General features: G+C 51.8%; 1 protein-coding gene across 4 annotated transcripts in view; it reads left to right on the plus strand.

Moving 5' to 3' along the window:
- CRTAC1 (cartilage acidic protein 1) overlaps positions 1–21,940 on the plus strand; it is a 147,780-nt gene that overhangs the window by 97,339 nt on the left and 28,501 nt on the right. For 2 of the 4 annotated variants that reach the window (XM_037015780.2, XM_037015783.2), the window contains exons 5-8: positions 4,067–4,223; positions 12,964–13,098; positions 16,310–16,455; positions 19,049–19,185. In XM_037015780.2, the coding sequence (XP_036871675.2) occupies positions 4,067–4,223; positions 12,964–13,098; positions 16,310–16,455; positions 19,049–19,185 (575 nt within the window). The remainder of the gene's footprint in view (positions 1–4,066; positions 4,224–12,963; positions 13,099–16,309; positions 16,456–19,048; positions 19,186–21,940) is intronic. The other 2 variants (XM_037015784.2, XM_037015781.2) reach the window with 2 other exon arrangements.

The following is a 21,940-nucleotide window of genomic DNA, read 5'->3' on the forward strand; positions in this document are numbered from 1 at the left end:
TGCCACCTGGACTCCTGCCTGGTGAGAGGGGATGGGAGGCAGCCCTGTGAGTGGGGCCCAAAGAGTGGGGAGGATCTTGGGGTGTCAGACCTGGCTGCTGCTGGGAGCCTCTTCCGAGGTTCTTCCTGCTTCCAGACTTGCTCTTACAGGAACAGGCTTCTCACGTTCCACGAAGGTGGGAACCTTCTCAGAGCTGGTGGGAGGGCCTGAAGGTTAATCACAAAGAGATGCACTCTTTGTCCTAACAAGGTCATCTGCACACTCATGCATTCAACCACAGGACAAAGGCACCACGTGAAATGGGGGGGAAAAGGAGGCTTTGGCACACAGCACAGTAGGCAGGCACTTAGCAGCTTGCTATGTCCCTGCTCAGTCCCAGCCTCAGAGAACTAGAAGGAAGGAACCCCTAGAGTCGGGCTGCCATCAGGAGAGGGGCTGCTTTCTGTGCGTAGCCACCACCTTGGCAGTCCCCCAGGATGTGAGGGCTGCTGAGGGGAGGCATAGGGAGAGATCAAGGCCAATCTAGAAGTTGAGAGAGAAGAATGGAGCGTGATAAAGGAAAACACAAGAGCATTCTTTTTTTTCCCCTTACTATTATTTTTTTTAATAGAATGCTGAAGTGGTAGGTAGATGCAAGATAAAGGTAGAAAACATAATTTAGTGCTGTAAGAGGGCAAATACTGTGCCTATAGACTAAGTATTAATCCAAGCTAGACAAGGGCAACAAAACATCCACAGAACACAAGAGCATTCTTAACCACAGTGGCTAACACTAAACTAGCAACGTGCCAAGCCCTGTACTATGTGGCTTGTGTGCATCATCCCACCCAATCCTCATAAGCCTGTGAGGTAGATGCTATCATTATTCCCATTTTACAGATACAGAAACTAAGGCTTCAAGCAATTAAGCAACTTGACCTTGGTCACCGAGGAAGTGGCAAGCAAAGCCAGGGATTGAGCCCTGCCTGCCAAAAAATGAATCAGAGGCCTTTTTACCCCTAGGCTACCCTGCCTCTTAGTGAACAGGTATCAGACACAAATTTCTAGCCACAGGTTCTATTTCAGCATTCACCCTGCTCCTCCCTCAGCCCCACAGCCCCCAACCTGGGGTCTTTAAGTCTGCCTGGTCAGTGGTTCTCAAAGTGTGGTCTCCAGACCAGCAGCATCAGCATTGTTAGAAATGCAAATTATCGGGCCCCACCCCACTCCATTCTCCAGATCTCAAGAATCAGAACCCCTGGGTTGGGCCCCAGAAATCTGGGTTCCAGCTAGCCCTGTGGGAGGTTCTGATGCAGGAGTAAGTGTGCAAGCCATTGCACCAGGTAAATGTCTCGGACTCCATGGCACGCTCTTCTTCTCCTCCCCACCTGCGCCCTCATTCATTCTCAGTCCCAACCCTGGAGCACCTGCCTGCCCTTCATCTTCAGCTGCCTCATCACTCACCCACCCTTCTGGATCCACTCAAAGCCGATCTCTTACAAGAAGCGTTGCCAGATCAATAATGATTATGCTTCATGTTTATATAGCATTTTTATCTTTCAAACACCTTTCATGTGTGTTGTCTCATTTCATCTTCTCAATAACCCTGCCAGGAAGCAGGGGGAATATGATCCCATTTAACACATGAGGAGATGCAGCCAAAGGAGGGGAAGAACGTGCCCAAGGACAGAGCCAGGTGGGGGCAGAGCCTGGCCTAGGACCCACACTAATAGCCCTGGACCAGAGGTTCTTGAAGTCTGGCTCCTTCAAGCAACTTCACTGGAAAACTTTTTAGAAATGAAATTCTCAGGGCTCACCCCACACCTCCTGAGCCAGAATATCTGGGGACAGATCCCAGCATTTAATATCACAAGCCCTCCAGGTGATTCTGATGTTGGCTAAGGGGTAAGATCCACTGTGCTGGACCCAGATCTGCAGGGTCCTTCCCCTGGAATCATCTCTCTGGCCCAGAATTATTGTGGTCAAGTTCACATGTGAATTCCTACAAATTTCTACAACTGTGACATATCTGTGTTTGTCAATTTTATCACCCCAGTACATTGAGGTAAGGAACTAGGTATAACCGAATTTTATAAATATCCTAATTTCTAGAAGAGTGCCTTTCAGTGCATTTGGACCTGACTGCCCATTTGTTAATGAGATTGCTAACCACTGGCAGGGTACAGAACAGTCACAGCAGCGGTGCACTTTCCCCTGTGGTCCCATTCGCTCACTCTTCATCCAATCATTCCACATATATATGCTGAACTACTCTGATGGGCAAGAACCTTTTAAAGTTCTCCCCACAAAGTGAAGCCGTGTTGCAAAGCAGTGCATCTCAAGCTTCAGTTTGGCACGTGGGTCTTGTGGAAAGGCAGATCCTGACTCAGCAGGTCTGGGGCAGAGCCTGAGAGTCTGTATTTCTGACCTGCTCCCAGATGACCTCAGGGCTGCAGGTCCAGGGACCACATTCAGTAACAAGATTTATAAAGCATAGATTCCCGGGTAGTAGGATAGAGACTCAGGTACAAAAAGAGAAGGAGTGTAAAAGCCTGTAGGGAACAGCTTTGCCACTTCTCCAGCTTCATGCCCTGACCCGCCCTGCCTTGCATTTTACATGCCAGCAACATTGAACAAACTGCTTACGGTTTTCCTACATACATCATTCTGTCTCATCTCTGCCCAGAAGGTTCTTTCCCCTCCATTTCATTTGGCTGAGTGAAGTGAAAACCTTGACTTCTTCAGAAAACCATTTCTGAACATCCCATGGCTGGGTGCCCTTCCTCGGGGTTAGGAGCCCCTCTTCCGTGCACCCAGGAAATCCTGTACATCCTCTCCTAATGATGCCTATAACTGTGAGATTGTTGACATGTCCGCACCCCCCAGGAGACCCTGAGCTGCTTTGTTGCCTTTACCCACCAGTCAGACAGACCCAAATGGCTCCTCCTTAGCTTCCCCAGAGAAAATGGTCCTGTAGAAATGATGAAGTCGGTGAGTAGGTGGGATAGGGGTTCTGCTCATGGGGCCACAGGGCAAGTAACAGAAGCAGGTGAAAAGGGCCAAGAAGAGGTGGTGATGGAGCAAGCATGCTCTGGTTGCCTTGAGCTCAGCTGCTTCACTTGGGTGGTTTTGTGTTTACAGCTTGCCTTTCAACTCCACTAAAAGTAACCTAAGAATGAAGCCTTTGTCTTAAGGAATCTATAGCAGAGCACCTTGCATGTCGTTGGAGCCCAAGAAATATCTACTACATGATTAACTGGAGGGAAATGATGAAAAGGATGAGTGGAAACCTAGAAAACTGATTTAGAAATTGTGTGGATCTTGGGGGGAAAGGAGGCATCCATTGAAAAAAAACCACCATTATAACAACAGGCAGAAAAGAATCTTTCATCAGCAGCATTTCTGGCTATTGAAGGGAATGGTGAGAAGCAGGTGCCCAGGGCTTCTCCTGGATACAAAGAAAAAACGTATTTGAGACAGTTATAGAGGCAGAAGCAATGTAATGTTTCTTTCTGGTGATATGGGGAAAACAAGGGAGTGGGAGAGGGAAGAGGGACCCCTGCCTCTCTGAGCCTCCTGTGCTACCAAAATAAAGGAATGAACAAGTATGAGGTGAGGAGGGTGGAAGGAGATGGCTTAAGAATTTGCTTGTCATCTTGGCTGGAGTGAGCTTAGATGGGAGAGGGGAGACTGAGAGTAATGGGAATTGGTAGATCAATCAATCAGCAAATATTTATTGAGCAGCTACCCTGGCTGGCAGGTGGAGAGAGCTCAGCTGGAGAGAGGCACATTAGAAAATTGTCTATAAAAAGGTGGTGGTGGGGGAGAGAGAGCGATGTGTTCTTCTGGAACAGGATAGAAGGAGAAGCAGGGCTGCTTTGCTGTAGGACTCAGTGGGGTGTCCTGCACTTTGTAGCCCCTGTGAGAAGCACTTGTGGAGCTGAACTGAGCACTGCCTGCAAGGCCATGCACACCAGACCTGGTTAGAAGAACCCAGACAGAGTGATGGTCCTGCAAGAGATGGGGAGAAAGACCACAGTTAGCCCCAGTGGGCCTGATCACCCACCCTCCTTCCCTTCCTCCTCAGGGCTCCGGACGCTACTCCGTCTATATCGCCAATTATGCCTACGGTAACGTGGGCCCTGATGCTCTCATTGAAATGGACCCTGAGGCCAGTGACCTCTCCCGGGGCATTCTGGCGCTCAGAGATGTGGCTGCTGAGGCTGGGGTCAGCAAATACACAGGTAGGCAGAGTGACCCCAAGGCTGTGAGCTGAGGGGGTGGGGGGTTGGGAACTGGGGCTGGGGTCCGGGCCCTGCAAGGCTGAGTCTAGTTCATCAAAGACCACAGGAGAGGGTGGGTTTGTATCACTGGGGAAGGGGAGGATGAAGGCTTTATTCCATTCCACCTATCTCAGGAGGCTCCTCCAATACTTCCGTCCCAAGGGTTGATGAGATACCCGGCAGGTGTGGGCTTTGGGGGGCCCAGTGGGGGACATGGGACATAGGGTGAGAACACCCTATGTCATCCTCTCATGGAACCTCTTGCCCCATTCCCTGCTGTAACCCAAATGATGGGTGAACGGGTTCTGCAGGAGAAAACTGACAAATCACAAGGGCTGAGACTTAAAGCATTCTTTATTGCCAAACAGCAGATGAAATTATTTACTTACACACGAGTAGCCAGGAATTGAGTGCTAAATCCCTAAGTTTCATCTGGGTCCTGTCTTGGATAACTGAGCCCAAAGAATGGTGTTCTTGTTGCAAAACCTCTCCAGCACTTTTTTTGAAGCATGCTCCCCCCACATCTTTCGGGATAGGGGTTCTATTGTCAAGAGTTTCTGACAGGGAGATCATTCTAGGGAAGGCTGTTTTTCTAATTCCAGCATGGCTGCTGACTAAACTCTGATAATCTGCCAGTAGACTGCTGATGGCAGAGCAATCCAGTTCCTGTTTGGGGTGCCAAAAATTAGGAAGCCAGAGCTGTGCACAGCAACTTCTCCCATGATCTTGGGCCCCACTCACCCCACACCTACCCTTTGGATGTAGAAACTCTCTCACTGGTTGACCTTCCCCCTATATCCATCCTATCTTGGACTACAGGCTTCCAAAGCAGCAGCCTGCCTGAATCTGAATCTGGAGGCTGGAAGGACTTGGGCTGCCCCCCTGCCCCCAGACAGCTGGGTGATAGCATAATCTCAAAGCCCTAGGTCATCATGGCCTCCCGAGTTTATGATGACTTTCTCTAGCCACTTTCCACCTTGGTAAAGGGGGGACGGGGAAGTGATTGATGTTGACCTGTCTGACAAAGTTTGTGGGAACAAATGACTAGACAGTAAAATAGTTTGCACAGCTCAAGTTCCATCAAAGTGCTCAAGAGCTCCACACATGAATGTGTGGCAGAAAGGCTGAGGGTAAGTAATAAACTATGTTTTCCTAGGAAAAGAAATAAATATGCAGGAGCTTCAACCTAGATTTGTACAGTTGATTTTTCCTTAATAGTTCCCAGCTCTGTGCATTGGGCTGGCTGGGCAATTAAGTGCCTGTAGGAAATGGAGAGAGGGCTGGGGAGATGAAGCACTTGAAAATGATGAGATGGAAGGGAGGCCAGGTCTGGGAGAGAGGGTTACACACAGAATCCAAGAATTCAGAAGGTTGCGGCTGGGTTTGAGCATGAAGGGGACATGGTTGACACTGGCTGGACTGGCAGAGCGGCTGGCAGGAATGGAGTTGGGGGAAGGAGAGGAGACAGCTGAGGAGCACGGATAGGAATGGGAACATCAGCCAAATGGGCTGTGCTGGAAGGACAGGGCAGCTCAAGGAAGGGATGGCACTTCTGTGGAGTAGGCAGGAGGCTGGGGCAGCTGGCATGCCCAGAGGACACGTTAGAGCTGCTTTGCCGACTTCCAAAAGCCATTTGGCTGACAAGAACCTATTTAGCCCGCCAAGTTACTATTGTGTCTGCCTGCCTTCCCCAACCCACCCTTTCCCTGCCTGCCAAGCCCCCCAGCTCTACCCTGCAGCCCCCTTTGTCACTCCATTAATGACACATGGACATCTGGCTGGAAAACTAACCCAGAGCACCCCCTTGAGTCCCAGGAATGGACCCCAAATGTAAGAACCACCACCAGAGCCCAGCCTGATTGCTGAGGCTCTGGCATGTGGCCAGTGCTCAGCCCCAAGCTGATGCCATGGGGCCTGGGAAGCGGGGTGGGAAGAAGGTAGTGATGGGCAGGGACCTGAGCAGGCTGGGAGGGAAGCAAGCCGTGGCCAGATGCACAGCCAGAGAACCACAGGTTCCCTGAGCCAAGCCACACAACACCCATCTGCTGGAGAGGCCTGGAGAACCTCCTGTTGTACAAAACAACAAACCAAGTTCCAGAGAGTAGAAGGGACTTGCCCAAGGTCACACAGGAGGTTTGTAGAGAAACCAGCACTTACAGCCCCCTCCCCTGAGGCATAAACTGCAATAACCAGCTGACTTTGCTGATGACCTCCAGCTTGAGGATCCTGCTTCAGCCGAGCCCACCAGGAACACAGCCCCAGAGACTGGCGTTTAGGACTTTTTATGGTCTGTTTTGCGGCTGAAGCAGCTGCCTGGCCTGGGCTGCTCAGGGGAGCAGAGAGATGCCGTAACAACAAACGCGGTGGGCAGGCAGAGCAATGGCGCTGCCCACACCAAGCTGTCGGGCTCCTGGGACGGGGGAGGGGAGACCTCCTCTCTGGACCCAGTTGCACCGCCCGCCGCCGCTCCGCTGGGTCGCAGTGCCATCTAGTGGCCAGAGTGCCCACTCTCGGGGGACTCAGTGAGAGCCGCTCACGCGGAGTTGAACCGAGTGAAGGCCACGCCCACAGGGTTCCCGGTTGGAGGAGAATCCCAAGCCCCGACTTTCCCAGCCGCTGCCCCCTCTAGAGCCCGGAAGGTACAGGGAGCTGCCCTGCATGGGAATTCTGAGAACTCGTGCTCCCCATAGCACAGAGCCTGGTATGGAACCCAAGGAGGGAGAAGGTGGGGACTAAGGTCAGCACTGCCCCTGTGTCCCCAAGAGATGTTCGTCAGCACATTCTTCAGCCTCTCTCAGCACCTTGAACTAGCTCTGAACTAGCAGTCCAGCGGCGCTGCTGAAAGGACAGGATCTGGAGTCGGAGTGCCAAGTGCACATCCTGCCACCACCACGTCTTCCTGCCCAAGCAGCTGTGGGCAATGTACTAACCTCTCTGGGCCTGTATTCTCACCTGCAAAATGGGGATGCGGTGAGAATGAAAGGAGGGAAACAGGACATGCCCGGCACAGGGAAACAGACAGTGCCCCAGTGCAGCAAACATCAGCAGCCCCCTCCAGAGTGACGTCAGGGCCCTCTGCTGGGCATCTCCTGGATGAAGGGAATGCCATGCTAGGCAAAGCAGAGGCACAAAGCCAGCAGGCCTAGGCCCCACGCTGGAGGCATTCTCCATGTGTGCCCCAGCCTGCCCTCCAGCCCTGGGCTCAGGCGTGGGCATCTTCACCCCATCCCACTGGAATCCACCTCTCTTGCCTTCATCCCCCTTGACCCTGACTCTCCCTACACCTGACTTCCAAGCCCTCCCGAGGAGCTCTTCATTTGGGCCTCCTCCCTTGTGGGAGCATCTGTCCAGGCTACAAGGTGGTGATTAAAGAAGCCTTACAAGAAATTTGGAAAGAAAATGAAGGTGGATTTATGATGTTGGGTGGGGAATTTCACTGTTGGCTGGGAGCAGTGTAGAACAAAACAGAGGGCAGATCTGATTTATAGGAAGTCATTATTGGAGGAGACAGAACTGCCTAAAGCCCAGCTGAGACCTGGCGGATCCCCACCAGCCGGCTCCAGAGAGGTGACCAGGGCCGGCAGAGTGGGGGCCATGGAGCCTCCCAGGTCCCCAGGCAGGCCTGGCCTTGCAGCAGGAGCGCAGTGAGATCTGTCAGGCGGGACAGGCAAGGCTGCAGGGACAGGCTCCTTAGCCAGGGCCCAGAGCCCCCAGGGAGTGCAGCCCCAGGCCTGCCAGGAGAACCCAAAACCCCAGGATACACAGGGTGTCAGATGTGTTAGATGATTGACAAGAAGGGACATCATTTTTCTTTCAAAACACAGATATGTTATACAATACAAATGTGATCTTGGTATGCATTTTCTTCATCTATAATAAGAGATTTTAAAGAAATGTCACATTGCCACTGGCCACTCTGGGCCTTGCTGGGAGCATGAATCCCTTCTGCCGAGGACTTCAGTAAAGCATTGGAGCGTTCTGTGGGAATAGCACAGGCTCGGGGCTTTTGGACTGTGATCCATTGAGTGCTGGCTGTGGTTGTGCCTCCTGAGCCTCGGTTTCCCCACCTAGAAATGGTGGGGCAAAATGAAAGATGTAGGACACCTAGCACACAGGACAGGAGTGACAGGTAGCCAGGGGAGTGGCTCTGCCACCCCTTTACCTGCCTTCCTCATGACACAGCTTCTGCCAACCCCCTCATCACCTGTGGGGGCGCACAGGGAGACGTGACTTTCCCTGCACCCACCAGGTGCCTGAGGTTTGGAAACCTCCACCGGGCAGGCAAATGAGAGAGCCTGTACTCTGCCCACCTCCCATGAGAATCCTGCCAGGACAGGGAAGGACTGGGAGTGGCGATGTCCTTGTCTGAAACCCTGTACACCGTACACTTAGAAACAGCCCAGCACCTAGACAGCTCACAGGGGGCTCATGGGGGAAACACCAGCACCAACACAGCATTATTCTGTGTCAGAATTTTCAGGAAATTTAGGATGAGATACCCTGTTACCATGTTCTCCTTACCCACACCGTTTCTCCAACAGCGCGCACACACACACACACACACACACGCCCTGCCCATCCTGCCACCCTGTTTCCTGGTGTTTTTGCTGCTCTTCTATGAAATATGAGATATTCTCAGCAGCCTATAGACCTTGGCATCCACCAGAATCATATTTCTATCAAGATCTCAGCATTTTAATCCCACGGGTCCAAGTTCTTTGGCCAGCGGGCTTTGCCTCAGAGCCTCCACAGTGCAGACTCCCAGTGGGCCCAAGAATCTGCTCCCAACCATACTTCTCCTGTGGTCCAGTCTGGAGGAGGCACTGAAAAGTCAAGCTGGTAGGCACCTTAGAGATCTTGTTCCCTCACCCATTTTACAGGGAAGGAGACCAAGGCCCAGAGAGCACACTTCCCAAGCTCCTGCAGCCTGAGAGAGTACAGACGCCAGGCCAGAACCTGGGAGCTTTTCCTTAACATGCCAAATCCCCCTGCCTTGGGATCCTCTGGCCCACAGTTTGGGGTGGCTCAGCAGCATGCTACCCCCATTCCCACAACCTCTCTTTTCCATCCTCACCCCACCACCTCCTGCCCCCAAATGCAATCTGGTCTTTCAGCATGCCACCCCACAGTGGCCCAGATGCAGTCTGAGAGGTGGATCACCTGCACCCAAATCTGGGCTTGTGTATGCATCACTAGAGTGCAGGGTTAAGGGGCTCAGGGGTGCAGTTTCTGAGGGTAAGCAAGGCTGCCCCATGGGACTCAGGCCCCATGAGCAGATCATCAGAAGGGGTACCAGGATATGACAGAAGGAAGAGGGGGCTGTGGGTAGGCATTTCTCCCTGTGACTCCACCTCTCCTCTGGTGGGCAGAGTGAGAAGCCTCCCAGAAGGGATAGGCAGGCAGCAACATTCACACCCAACAGCAGAACAAGGAGCCCTTTGAAGCTTGAAAGTGCTGGGAAAATAAAGGGATATTATTTACCCAGCAGGAGGGAAATAGTCCCCGCTAATGACTGTGGCTCCTGACATTTTCCAAGGTAACTTCCAAAAACCAGCTCACTTAATACTTATGACAGCCCTGAGAAGAATTTCTCATCATGATCAGTCTCAAGTTATAGGTAACAGATGTCCAGAAAGGTTCAGTGCCAAGCCCAAGGTCACACAGTTTGTACTTTCTGATCCCCGGTCTTTCCCACCATCAGTGCTGCCTCTCCAGCCCCAACTGGGGAACTGCTTGCCCCCAAGAGGTGCTGGCCTCAAGTATAAAAGAATTAATTGATGTAAAGTGGAGTTTAATTCCCTATAGGGACATCATTCTCCAAGGCTGAATAAAGATGCTCCTAACTGCCCCCTGGTTAGCCCCATAGGTGTGCGCCGAACCTTAGGAGGGGGAGGACAGAGTGGGTGTGACAGAGGAGGAAGAAGAGCTGGGGGAGACAGAAAGGTCCAGGTAGAAGATACTTGCTGAGTAAGGGGCCTCTGCCATTGACCAGGCAGGGAACGAGAGTCAGGCTACACTAGGATGGATGGATTTTATTGGTTTGAAGAGGACTTACATGATCGACCCAGGAGTAGAGTTTCCTGCAGCAACAGTGAGGGGTACAGACACCTGGCTGCCCCTGCTTCTGACCCCGTTTGGTGCTCCATCTGGAGGCTGCTGGTGCCAATGCCCTAGAGGCTGCCCTCCCCCAACTGTCGACTCACCTGCTCCCCAACTGTGCGGTGAACTTGCCAAGGAGTTGTGGGTAACATCTCTGTTATGGTCCGGTTGCCATGGCAATAAATTGTCACTAATTAGTAGTGTGGTTACCATGGCAATTTTCTAATAATTACAGGTTACAAATGGTACAAGGCTTCAACCCAACCCAATTAGTTAATTAGAAAGATTTAGAAATTTGTCCAAGAGGGAAATAACTTGCTTTGTAGAAAATGAAGGGAATGTGTCACAGCTCAGGTGCCAGAGGCAGAGAGGAAATCAGAAAACTCCAAAACAAGGAAGGAAGGATGGAGTTGCATGGTGGCAAATCCCTGAGCCCCACCTGGAATTTCTGGGAGCCAGGCAAGGCTGTGGGTTTGTCACCAAAGCGTGCTCCTGGACTGGAATCTGGCAGAGACAGCTGCCAGCAGCCACTCAGGGGCTCCTCTTTGAATGAGCACAAGTGGTAGCCAGGCAGCCAGGCTATAGCCAGGCAGCCTGCCTGCTGGCTTTAGGAAAGGTATCTGAAATCCTTCCCGTCCCACCCTGTGGCTCTCCTAAGGAAAAGCCTGTGCTGACATGCCCCTGGAGTGCTTCGTGGCTCAATTTTCATGAGGCTTGGGCTTTCCTTGAGAACTAATTATATTGCCTGGAGGAATCCACAAGGAGCAGGTCCCAGAATGTGTTAACAAGGAGTCCAACCATAAGAGCAACAAGAGTGACAATAATGCCATTTGCCCCACCCTGTCCCCCTGGCTGCAGGCACCAGTTCTGGTAGGCAGGCTCCACTCCCACAGTTGAGATGGGCCCCATGATTTCGCCCAGGGGCATCTCTCCGAGGACAGGAGGAGCCTGGGGACCCAGAGAACCTCCATCCCAAATTAGCAGTAGCTTTATGGAAACCTCTGTCCCACCCACAGCCTGGCAGGCAGGGAGGCCTGGCTGAACATCACCCAGGTCTGAGTGCTCATTTATCTAAAAAAAAAAGAAAAGAAATTCTTCTGCCTGCTCTGATAACTATTCTTACTGCACTGAACAGCCCTGTAGAACCGTACTTTTCAAGCCACCTTGTGCACATAAAGCATCTAGGGGTCCTATTTGATGGCAGGTTCTCCTTGGGTAGGGGCCTGAGATTCTGCATTTCTAACAAGCTCCCAGCTGATACCACTACAGCAGGTCCCCAGACCCAATGCTGGAGGATCGTGGCTGTAGGATTCACAATGACCTCTCATGTATCTCACCTCACTTGATCCTCTTAAAAATCCTGAAATAGGAAAAGCAGGTCATCTATCCCCATATGAGGAAGCTGAGCCTAAAAGGGTAACATAAATTGCCCGAGATCATGCAGCTGCTAAAAAGCCAAGCTGGGGACTAGAATCCATGTCCTAGTCCTGCTTGGGCAGTTTTCTGCACAGAATTTCCACTGTTGAGGGTGTGGCCCTCAGGGCTGGATTTGAAACCCACTGATTGGGGTGGTTTGTTCAAAACATCTTCGTATTGGCCTTGTTGACTTGGGCAGCTCAAATTTGATCTTGGAGACCTCAAATCCTAATATATAGAGCTGGCTTGATTTCTTTCTTTTTTTTTAAATATATACTTCATTGGATTTTTTTCCTTTCAAACTACAGAAGTAATTCCTTGTTGAAACAAGCCAAAAAAAAAAAAAAGACATTTTTTAAAAGGCCACCTACAATCTCCCCTTCCATCCCCAAATCCAACCCCATTAGGTAGGCTGAGCTAACAGTGGCCTTTCCTACTTTCCCCCAAACTCAAGAACAAGCTTGCACAAACATGTTTAGAATTATCACTTTTTTTTCCTATTTTAGAAAATAAAAGTAAGATCTTAGAATACCATTACTTGGGGAATTGCTTTTTCATTTAACAATGTGTCCTCCAAATTAATACATATGGATCTTCATGGTCTTTTTAGTGGCTGCAGAATGGTCCATCACACGGATAGGCCATAGCCCTTTCAACCAGTCACTGCTGATGGGCATGCACCTTGTTCCCAATTGTTTACTACGTCAAAGCACAGTAAGTGGCTTTGTACCTATAGCTGGAACATATATAGGTTCTTAGAACAGGAATACACCCAGTGTCTTGACCAGTAGAAATTGGGTTGTCATGGAAATCTGTGACTGATAAAAATGCTGCAGGTAGAGCTGGTTTTAGGATTGTCATCCAGTCACCAAAGGGAAGGGAAGGCAAGGCTCCATCTGGGGGCCTCTGTGCTCCTTGGGTCGTAGGGTCATTCCCTTGGTGCTAAGTGATCTGTTTTGCTCCTCACGTCATCATCAGGGCAGTCGCCCTCACACAGGTATGTGGGGTTCCAAGCCCAGATCTGGGCTCAGGGAAGCACCCAGAGAACCAGACACCGTCCCTCCCCCTGCTGCTTTCTGAGGCACCTCCGTGGCAGCTTCTCACAGGCCCCAGAGGCAGCTCCGCGCTCCCCACAGGCATGGGGCTTTGCTTCTGCCACTTACTGTGGGCCCTCGTCCTCTCCTAGGGGGCCGGGGTGTCAGCGTAGGCCCCATCCTCAGCAGTAGTGCATCGGATATCTTCTGTGACAACGAAAATGGGCCCAACTTCCTCTTCCACAACCAGGGTGACGGCACCTTCGTGGATGCTGCAGCCGGAGCTGGTGAGTGCAGCCCCCGCCCTCTGCCGCTCAGCCCCCAGGCTCCAGTATGACCCCACAGGCCTCAGGGAGAATGGGAGTCATCATCTGCACCACACAGGGCAACACTGCTTTTCACCTCCAATTCCACCTCCCCTGTAGCTCAGGCCATAGGAGATGTCTGCTGCTGCGGAGCAGAGCCTGCCTGGAACCCCTGACCATTATCTATTTTCCAGCAACTGGAATTGGCCCATGTTCCTCTGAGCCCTGCTTGAGTCTCCTAGTATCAATTTCCCTTCCAAGCAGCCTCTCCATTTCCCCTCACCACATTTATCTTAAACATTCAGTTCAATCCAATAACCATTTATTGAGCCCCAGCTAAGTGCCTGCCTGGTGCTAAGAGCTGGAGATGCTGACCTGAATAAGGCTAAGACCATCCTACCCCCAACCCCACACACAAAAGGCACTGACATTCTAGAAGGGGAGACAGACAAATAAACAAATAGCTATGAATAAGAAGCAGAATAAAATCCACACAAAATAGTTCTCCAAGCTGCAAGCTCTACTCTCCTTCCTCCCTTTATGCTCATCCCTCATCTGCCACAGGGCCTTTGCACCTACTTTTCTCTCTACCTAATGTGCCTTCTCCTCTATCTGCAGAACTTCTATTTATCTGTCAATGCTCAGCTCTCTTGCTACCTGGAAAGCCTCTCCTGCCCTCTCTGTGCCTTCTGGCAGAGACTGGCCCTCCCTCCTCTGCCTTCCCACTGTCCTTGCATCTCTCTCTCACTCAGCCTATGAGTTGCTATGGTAATCTGTCCAGAAGGACTAGACATTGTACTATTCACTCCTGACACAATGCTTATAATGTAGTGATCACCTAGTAAATTTTGCTGAATGGACACTTAATACAAGTTTGCAGATGTAATCAGCCTGCCCTTCAGCCACTTCTCCCCACCCAGAACCTTCCCAACACCAGTGAATGGAATGATTTTACCACCTCCTTGGCAGCATAGGAACTAGCTCTGCCTCCAGAAGGAGAGGTAAGTGGGGATGTAGACACATAGATCAAAGGTCCTCTAAGCACCAGCTCATGCTGACAGCTAGCATCAAACCCCTGAGTGTATGCCAACCCACTCTCTGTGACTTAACAAGTACTGACTTCCCTGCTCTATGCTCAGGAGCTCCCATTTTGAACACCCTCCCCCATCTTGTAGCTTGTCAGCTCCACTTCTTGCCCTTCCCTCTTCTTCCCAGGCAAAGCTCCTCTGGCCTGTCCTCTCACCTGGCTCATTCCTCCTGGTGCTATATTCTCAGGCAGCAAATTTTCTCACTGCTGAACAATCATAAAATGGAGGGGAGGTGCTGGTGGAAAAAACCTAGAGGATTTGATAAGGTGTTAAAGAGATGGAAGCAGAGGTGAGCGAACAAGTTGGAGTGGGAGAAGGTATCAGGCAGGAGGAGAAAGGAAAGGTGTGAGGCCTGTAATTGAAAGTCAGAATGATTGCAGGGGTTTAACAAGACATGTCAGGAGGGCATTCATCACCCAAACAGATGCTGCTGTGAAATGCAGCTTGGCACCGATTTGTCCTGTGAAAGGGAACCAGCTCCTTGTCAAGGTGCCTCGTAGATAGGAGAGAAATGGGCCAACACAGAAGGCCACTGATGTTAGGGCTGGGAGTTTTGCAGAGAATTAATGGGGTATTAATCCTAGAGGTTGGAGGCTACCCCCATTCTTTTGTAAACTCTCATTCTCCAATCTGGGTCTTACTGCCTCCTCTCCCTCCAACTTCTACCCATCCGTCCTCCAAGAGGATGCTCAGCCTCCAAGGTTGGGGGGTGAGGGCATAACTCCACCCCTGCCGTCTCCTTGCTCCCATCCTCAGGGTCTCTAAGTCTGTAGCTGGCAAGAGTTCTCTGTGCTCTGGGATCTGTAATCCCCACCCCCCACTATATTGTCCTATCATCTGCCATCTCTGGGTACCTGATGACCATGGCAGTTTGTCCTCTGAAAGAGTCAATGTGGGTATTTGGAGCCAGCATCCACCTCAGGTTTGTGCTTAGCCTGAGGGAACATGTCTGCCTTGGGCAGCTAGGAAGTCAGGCCATCTCTCTGGGCAAAGCTACCCTCTGAGGACCAGCTCAGCCCCACTGAACACTGACAGATGCAGGGACAGAGTAAGCAGGTGACTCTGGGCACGTAAGCTTCCCTTCCCAGATCTCACAAGGCACACTGTGGATTTCTCTGTCATGGTGCAATATTTCCTCTGCTGTCAGTAATGTCCCCAGTTGCCTTCTGTCAAATTATTTATGTCTCTTCATTCATTCAGCAAGTATTTGCTGAAAACTACCAGGTCACCGCAGGCACTGAGAGAGATGCTCTGTGAACACAGGTGACCAGAAAGGTAGTCCCTAACGTCCTGGAGCACAGGGCCTCATGGGAAAGCCAGGCCCTAAGCAAGTAAACCACAGAAGAGCATAATTACCTCTGACCGGCACAACGGAGGAGGGGAATGGAAGGTTGTCAAGGCCAATAACAGGGTGGTCTGGATGCTGTCCTCATGGAAGTTGTCAGGAAAGGCTCCCCTCCGGGGGTAGTTTGTAGCTAAGAACAAAAGAAAATCAGGAGCCAGGTAACTGAGAGCGGAGGAGGAGCATCCCAGGGGAGAGACCAGCTAGAGCGCGGGGCCAGACGCTGGACGGAGCTTGGCTCATTTGAGGAATGAAAGGAACATGGGGTGGCCACAGCCTATGAGTAAGGGGGGAGAGTGGTACCAGACCAAGACCAGATAAGGCTGGCGGGAGCCTTGTGCTCCCCAGGCAGGAATTTGAACTTGATCCAAGAGTACTGGGGAGCCACTGAGAGGTTTAAGAAAAGAGTAGTGATCAACTTAACATACTCTAGTGGCAGAGTCGGGGGGCTGGAGAGGCCTTTCATCCTCCAGACCTTCCACCTGACTCCTTCCCCCAACCCACGCTACCTCAACACTGAGCAGAAATAGTGTGCTGGCTGGGCAAATGCACACTGAAGACAAGTCTCTGGTTCCTGCTGCAACCAGGTGGCCGGCCGCCCCACTTCCCACCCCTCTTCTGAGACGTCTCCTCACCTGCCCCAGTTGGACAGGGACAGTGCAATGGGCGCCCTCCCTTGTTGCTCTCCCCGGAGCTCTGACAGGTGAGTGTTCATGGAGCCCGCAGGGGCTCTGCCCTGAGGGGTCCTGCCCTTTCTCCCTAGGTGTGGATGACCCCCACCAACATGGGCGAGGTATTGCCCTGGCTGACTTTAACCGTGATGGCAAAGTGGACATTGTCTATGGCAACTGGAATGGCCCCCACCGCCTCTATCTGCAGATGAGTGCCCATGGGAAGGTCCGCTTTCGGGTAAGAAGGTGACACTCTCCCTCCCTCCCTTCCACCACCCAGCACTGGGAGTGGCCCCAGCATGTCCTGGGGATGCTGCCCTGCCAGACTGAGAAGGGGCCTAAGGCCCTGCAGAGCCTAGGGGCAAAGGAGCCCTAAGGAAGGTGACCTCTGGGGGATGAGATGGGCTCCAGACTGGGCTGCTGTAATGTCTCTACTGCCCGGGACAGAGAGAGCCACTGGCAGAGGAATGACAGCAGGCTCCAAGGTGGGTGGGAATAGGGCAGAGGAAGCCCTCTGACGTGGACCTCAATCTCTGGTTCAGGGGTGTTTGTCTAGGTGGCTCTTAGAAAACCTCATCTACAGTCCTGGTCTGAGCTTTTCAAATTGAGGTTCAGGCCAAGGGTGCCAGTGCAGGAGAGGGGTAAGGTTGGGGCCACAGAGCTCCCAATAACTGTCCCCTAAGGACAAATGTCAGATGGTAGGCAAAGTGACCCCAAACTCCTCCCTGTGTCCCCTCCCTGAGCTGGCAATAGACTGTGATACCAAGAATCTGTCAAAGGGGCTGTTTGCTGACAGTAATGGAGGTGCCTCAGCTTGAGTTTGTGGCTTTCTCAGGGAGGGCTATGGAGGGCATGGGGTGGTTGAAGCCGATCTCAGGGAGTCAGGATTATTCTGGAAGTACCTAGATCCTACCAAAAACCCCTGCAGGAGTGAGAAGGTTCCAGCATTTCTCTGAGGCTTGATGGTCCCAGGGGAGTCTCCAGGGACCTTATATCTGGGTGGCTGCCACAGGCTCCCTCCCCGGTGGGCGGCCACTGGTGGTACTCGAGCCTAGTCGCCCTCTCCTTGCAGAGGCTTGAGACCCAGGCCCAGGCTCTCAGGGAGGGGAGGAGGTATTTTCTGGGCTCAGGCAGTTGGTCCTGGGATCCTGGATGATTTTTATCTTCATTCAGTCTTTTATTGTAACCCAGGTTCTCAATTGCGTGATTCTTCCCACCCCAGGACATTTGACAATTACTGGGACAAATGGAATAGCGAGTGTTTCTGGCATCTGGTGGGTAGAATGCTGCTAAATGCTGTACAGTGCACAGGACAGCCCCACAGCAAAGAATGAGCCAGTCCCAAAAGGCGATGCGCTGTGGTTGAGGAACCCTGCTAGCCCTCTGTATGGCCCCTTCCCAGAGCTCACGGGAGCAACAATAATAGTAATAGACGCCCCATTCGTCAGGTGCCTTCCATGTGCCAGGAACTGTGCTAAGCGTTTTACATACATTATCTCGGAAGCCCAGGCATCCAGTGGGGTGACTCCAAGAGGGCTATGTAGGTTTCCATTTTTATAGGATCAATAGAATAATAACGAGTTAGAGATCCTGAGGTCTCTTTGTTCTCCAGCTCTTAAGGCCCTGTTCAGCCCACCCTGGCCAGCTGGCCAAGCTCTTAATCAGACTCCTAACTGCCCTGATGAGGACAGTCACCTCCTCAGCCTCCCCAGAACATGCACTTTGCCAGCTGTCCCAGGCTGGCTCATTCCTGCAGTCAACAGAGAAGGTCTGTAGCAAGAGGCAGAGGGGCAATAGTCTCAAATACTACTGTGCCCTTCCCAGCCCTCGCCACATGGGTCTGAGATTCAGACAGGCTGCCAGGATCTTTAAGGGACAAAACCATCTATAAAGGATATTCTGCTCAGAAATGAAAGGTTCTTCTTCTGTTTCAAAAGCAAGTCCCACACCTGGGACCCTTTGCCAGATCCACCAAGGCCCTGTCAGCATTTGGGGTCCAAGCTGGGCTTTTCTGGATCTGGGGTCTCCCCATGAGTCCTGGAGAGATATGCCTGATACTATAGCCCCCCAAAGCAAATGTCTCAGAAAAAATCAAAAGGCTCCCAGAAAACAACATAAGACAGTAGAGGAGGCAAAAACACAGCTAACCGGGAGGCTGATCACAGGGGCAAGGCTAGGACAGATCGCCAGTGATCTGTCATGCCCACTCTGTGCCAAGAAATTTACATGCTGTCCTCCCAAGCTGGGCCGTTACTACTACCCCCAAGTTACTGATGAGGAAAGTGAGATCTGAGGGGTTAACTAACTTGCCTGAGATCACACAGCTAGTCAGCAGAGAAGCCTGGATTCAAATGCGCAGCACTCCCCAGTGTCCGCCAGGTTCTGCCTCACTGCGGAGGAGGAAAGGCATGGCACCTGGAGCAGAAGCCCTGGCTACAGCCCCACTCACTGGCTGTGCCTCTGGGCAATTCCCCTCCTCACCAGGACCAGTTACCTCACCTGTAAAATGGGAATGCTAATACCTGCCCTGCTTCAGGTGACTGATGGGAGGGCTAAGTGTGATCCTGACTAGGGAACAGCAAGGTGCTTCACCGGTGGTGGACTGTTCCTCTTACCTCCTTGTTCATTTCCAAGCAGCCTGAGGTGGGTGTGGTCCTACATACAGCCACCCCAGGTCCCTTCCTGGGGAGGTAAGAGAGAAAGTGTTCGGACAGCTGTCTTTTACCTTGGATCGCACCTACACAAATACACCCAGTGGGGGAGTTGGCCTTTGGCCTGCTACCACTGTCCCATGCTTCTGTCCACTGACCTGAAGCCCTGTCTCCTCCCAGGACATCGCCTCACCCAAGTTTTCCATGCCCTCTCCTGTCCGCACAGTCATCGCTGCCGACTTTGACAACGATCAGGAGCTGGAAATCTTCTTCAACAATTTCGCCCACCGCAGCGCCTCTGCCAACCGCCTCTTCCGGTAGACGCTTCAGCCTGGCCCTTGGCTGCTCACCTTTGGCAACCGGGAGTCCGAGTGCAGAGTGTAGGACTCAGAAGGGGAGTTCCAAAGGCTAAGGTGGAGAAAGGTGCCCCTGATGAAGTAAAGAGAAGGGAAGGACAAGGTTTGAGTAAGAGGCTGCAGGGATGGAGGGCAAATTCCTGGGTAGGAAGCTGGTCTCCTGCTGCTGGAGTGGGGCATGGGCCACACTGTGCCTGGAAGCTAGGCTCTACAGCACAGAGATCCACGCTACAACAAAAGGGGTTAGAGAGTCAAATCTGTTGGGGTACACCAGGGTTAACCAAAGGCAGGCAGGTTTATTGACTGCAGGACTTCTCAGAGCCTTCAACATGACATGAGAGCTTTTACTTTCTAAAAGGTGGATATTGTATTCCAAATATATCTGATCATAGGACACTGTCTTCCAAGATTTTTCTTTTGGGATTGGTACTCTGCAAAACATCCTTTGCAAAATCCTGGCTGGGACAATTAATGGTAGATGAAGAAAAGGGAGCTGCGGAATGGAAGGAATCTGCAAGCATCTGAGCATGGCATCTAGGGAGGAAGGGTTAGATTTTTTATGGCAACGTATCTCTAAGAGGGGAGACCTTGGGCATCAGAATCACCTGGATTGCTATTTAAAGTACAGAATCCCAGGTCTCACCTGGATCTCCTGCATCAGAATCTCAGGGTGGGGCCCAGGAATCTGTACATTTAACAAGTGCCCCAGGCATCATGTGATCCTCATGACACTAAAGTTTGAGAACTGCTGTTTGGGAACAAACCTCAGGACCCAGGTAGCCTGAGACAGCCCTGTTCCTGGCCTAAAACATGCTAAGTGAGCTCAGGACCAAGTAGGGAGGGGAGGGTGGGCTCAGGGCCTTGGGTTCAGGAAAAGGGCCAGATCGGTTGCTTGGCTCCCCAAAGCCCCCACTGCCTCCCCCAGGAGGCCCCAGCTACTAATAAAAGGCTAGAGCTGTGACTAAGTGTGTTTTAAAATATAATTATTAACAAAGCATCAATCCTGACTGGATGTAATCACCCCCCAAAGGCACCAGATTTACTAATTAGGTGCCTTGCAAAAAGCTTATTCACAACTTCCAGATTAATTGCAGAAGATCAATTGCTCGTTAACAGAGACACTGCTTTCCTTCTCTGGCTAATAAAGTGTCACTTGCCAGGGCCCCTGAGCACCAAGGGGTCTAGTGCTCTTGTCTCAGTGGCCCAAGAAACCAAGCACCCCCGTCTGCCTGCCTGCCCAACCTCTCTCAAACCTCCCAGCCTCCCTTTGGCTGGCCCAGGGCTGTCGTGGACTAGTCACCCTGTAATGTGTTCGCTTCCACATAGCAGCAGTGGAAGCCACTTCCCAGATATGTGACTGTACCCCAAGTCCCCATGGCAGATGGCTGGGCCCTGAGCACACAGTGGAGGGCATGAGGGCTCCAGCTGGGGCTGCCACTCAGCTGGTAACTCTGAAAGTTCAACCCCTACCTGTCCCTGTCACTGAACGGAATGCAGTGGGCTCTTTGTAGGAGGCACTGGGGCCTCAGCGTCAGTATGCCTGAGCCTGCAAGGCCTTCAGTGATGTGTAGGCAACCAGGGAATTCATTGCCCAAACTGGATGCTTAATGAGAGTATAATTAATAATGGCAGACAACAGGCATAAACAGGCTCTCCCAGCTGGGGTGCATCTGGTCACACTACTGATATACTGAAACATGCCTCTGATCCGTTCTTATCTCCCTACCCCGACACCACTCCGGGTTTCTATCCAGGGGTTTCCTGCTCCTCCAGAAACGATCCCTGCATCTAGTCCTGCAGAGCAAGCTTGAAAATGCAAATTCAGCCACAGCTCTCTTCCACCTTTTAGAAGGTCCCATCACCCTGTCTTTGACACATCCCACACTGCCTGGCTTTGTCCCCAACCTGGCCACTCCACTTCTCTGTTTACAACTAGGCACCAGACACCCCCAGCTTCTTTCAGTTCTGGGCTGTACGAGGCCTGGCCCCTCATGCTCCCATGCTTGCCCCTCACCCCTCCCTCTTCCTCAAAGGGACTCATGCTCACTTAACCTTCTAGTCTCAGTTGGCCTGATTACCCAAATATGGGTGACCTTGCCCAGCTCCACATGCCCCTAGTCCCCACTCTCCCATCGGCCTTCATGAGAAGGAATCTCTGCATGACATTCCCTGCCACCATGGACCCTGAGCTCCATCCTTCCTGATGCACACCATAGCCACAGGCTCCCACGCAGCGCCTGGCACACAGAAGTCACTGCAGAAGAATTTGTTGAGCAAATACATAATGCAATGGAATTGCTGGGCTGTGTCCTTAGGAACCCTTGACTGCATTGTCATGTGAACCAAGGAATGTCTGTGCCCAGCTGTGGCAGAGTCTTCAGGACACAAGTGGACTGCAGGGTTAGCAGGCTAGAGGCTCACACTGCCAGCAGATGAGCACATGCCCATGTGTAACCAGGCACACTGCCCACTGCCCAGGCTGCACACATGGATGTTCTCAACTCAGGTGTCCCATGTGGACAGAGGATGTTTCCCGGGACACCTGCTCAACCCTGCTAACACTCTGCAGTTCTGACAACACTGTATGCCATCTGGCCACATAGCTCCAGCTCAGGGGACCCGGCCCCCTCCTGAAAGCACTGGCTGCAACACAGCCCTCTGGTGGCTCTGATTTGGGCAGATAACAGCCACCTGCAGTATTAGAGGGAGAGGGATA

Source organism: Manis javanica, chromosome 7 (assembly GCF_040802235.1).
Source record: "Manis javanica isolate MJ-LG chromosome 7, MJ_LKY, whole genome shotgun sequence".
Classification (NCBI taxonomy): Eukaryota; Metazoa; Chordata; class Mammalia; order Pholidota; family Manidae; genus Manis; species Manis javanica.